A 1,131-nucleotide genomic window follows, 5' to 3' on the forward strand; every position below is an offset into this window, starting at 1 on the left:
CGAGGGGAGAAGATCTTGTCCATCTTGAAGTCCGACGAGCCGATCTCGCGCCGGAGCTGCTGGCGCTCGTCCGAATAGAGCGAGCATTCGAGGATGTAGTGCTGGCGGGTCTCCACCGCCTCGCCGCACTCGCAGAGTCCAGTCCCAAGACCCATCCGCGCCTTCGACGATCCCAAGTTATTGAAGTCGAGCCGAAGCCGGGCGAGGAGGGTGGAGTGAGTTCTGTTGAGGGAGTGTAGGGCGCGTACGAAGGGTGGGCCTGGCGGGCGAGCGTCGACAGCGCGAAGTCCGGCGCCCGGCGATGAAGAGAGTGACCAGCGACGAGTCCACTCCGCGAACAGCGCGGCGCGGTGGGCCTGCTTGAGCGATGATAGCGATTTCGGCAGCAGGATGCCTCCTTTGACGAGCCCATCGGGGCCCGCGAGCGTCGACGAGTCGAGTCGACCGAGGCGAGCGACTTCGCGCTCGAGGCGCGTCGCCCGCTCCTCCTCATCCTCCTCCCACCCGCTCTCGTCCGCTGACGATGAGCTGCCGCTGCTCCGGTCTGGCCTGAACAGCTTAGGACCCCGCCTGCGCCCGCCGCGCCCGCTCGCAAGTCCCCTCTTCGACTTCCCCACCTCGTCATTGCCAGCTTCCGCCGCCCTCTTCGCCTCTTCGTCCGCCAACTCGTTCCCCGGCACCGCAGAATGGCCGGCGAGCCACTGGAGGGTGAGTTGGGTGGTTGGGTGGTCGCACTTGAGCGCCAGGGCAAGGGTGCGCAGAGCGAGTCGAGCGTATTGTCCGGCTGTGGGGGATGGGTCGAACGGCGAGCGGACAACGGATTGGTTGTCGATGAAGAGGGTGGCTGAGGGCGCTGGAGTGGTGCTGAGGGCCTGCTGGGTGCCGTCCAGTGCAAGACGCGCACCCTCCAACTCCGCTGCGTAGACCGACTGGTACTGACCCATCGTCCTTGCCTTCTTCCCCCACAGCTCATCCTCTCCCGCGCCGAAGCGCACCACCGCCGACGCGCCTGCTTGACCGTCGAGCAGCGAGCCGTCCAAGTACGTCGCCAAGCCGCCTGCGTCGTCGAGTGCGCGGACTTCCCGACTGTGCGCCTCGACCGATGCCTCCTTCGACACGTCGACAACCAGC

General features: G+C 66.6%; 1 protein-coding gene across 1 annotated transcript; it reads right to left on the reverse strand.

Moving 5' to 3' along the window:
• Nucleotides 1–177: 177 nt before the first annotated feature.
• RHTO_07931 (reverse transcriptase) lies at nt 178–1,131 on the reverse strand (the record flags this gene model as incomplete). The annotated part of the gene is made up of 2 exons (XM_016421585.1): nt 178–259; nt 340–1,131. Coding segments are annotated over 2 exons (874 nt in total), but the record flags the coding sequence as incomplete, so codon positions are not given.

The sequence above is a fragment of the Rhodotorula toruloides genome (assembly GCF_000320785.1).
Source record: "Rhodotorula toruloides NP11 unplaced genomic scaffold Scaffold88, whole genome shotgun sequence".
NCBI classification, from domain to species: Eukaryota; Fungi; Basidiomycota; class Microbotryomycetes; order Sporidiobolales; family Sporidiobolaceae; genus Rhodotorula; species Rhodotorula toruloides.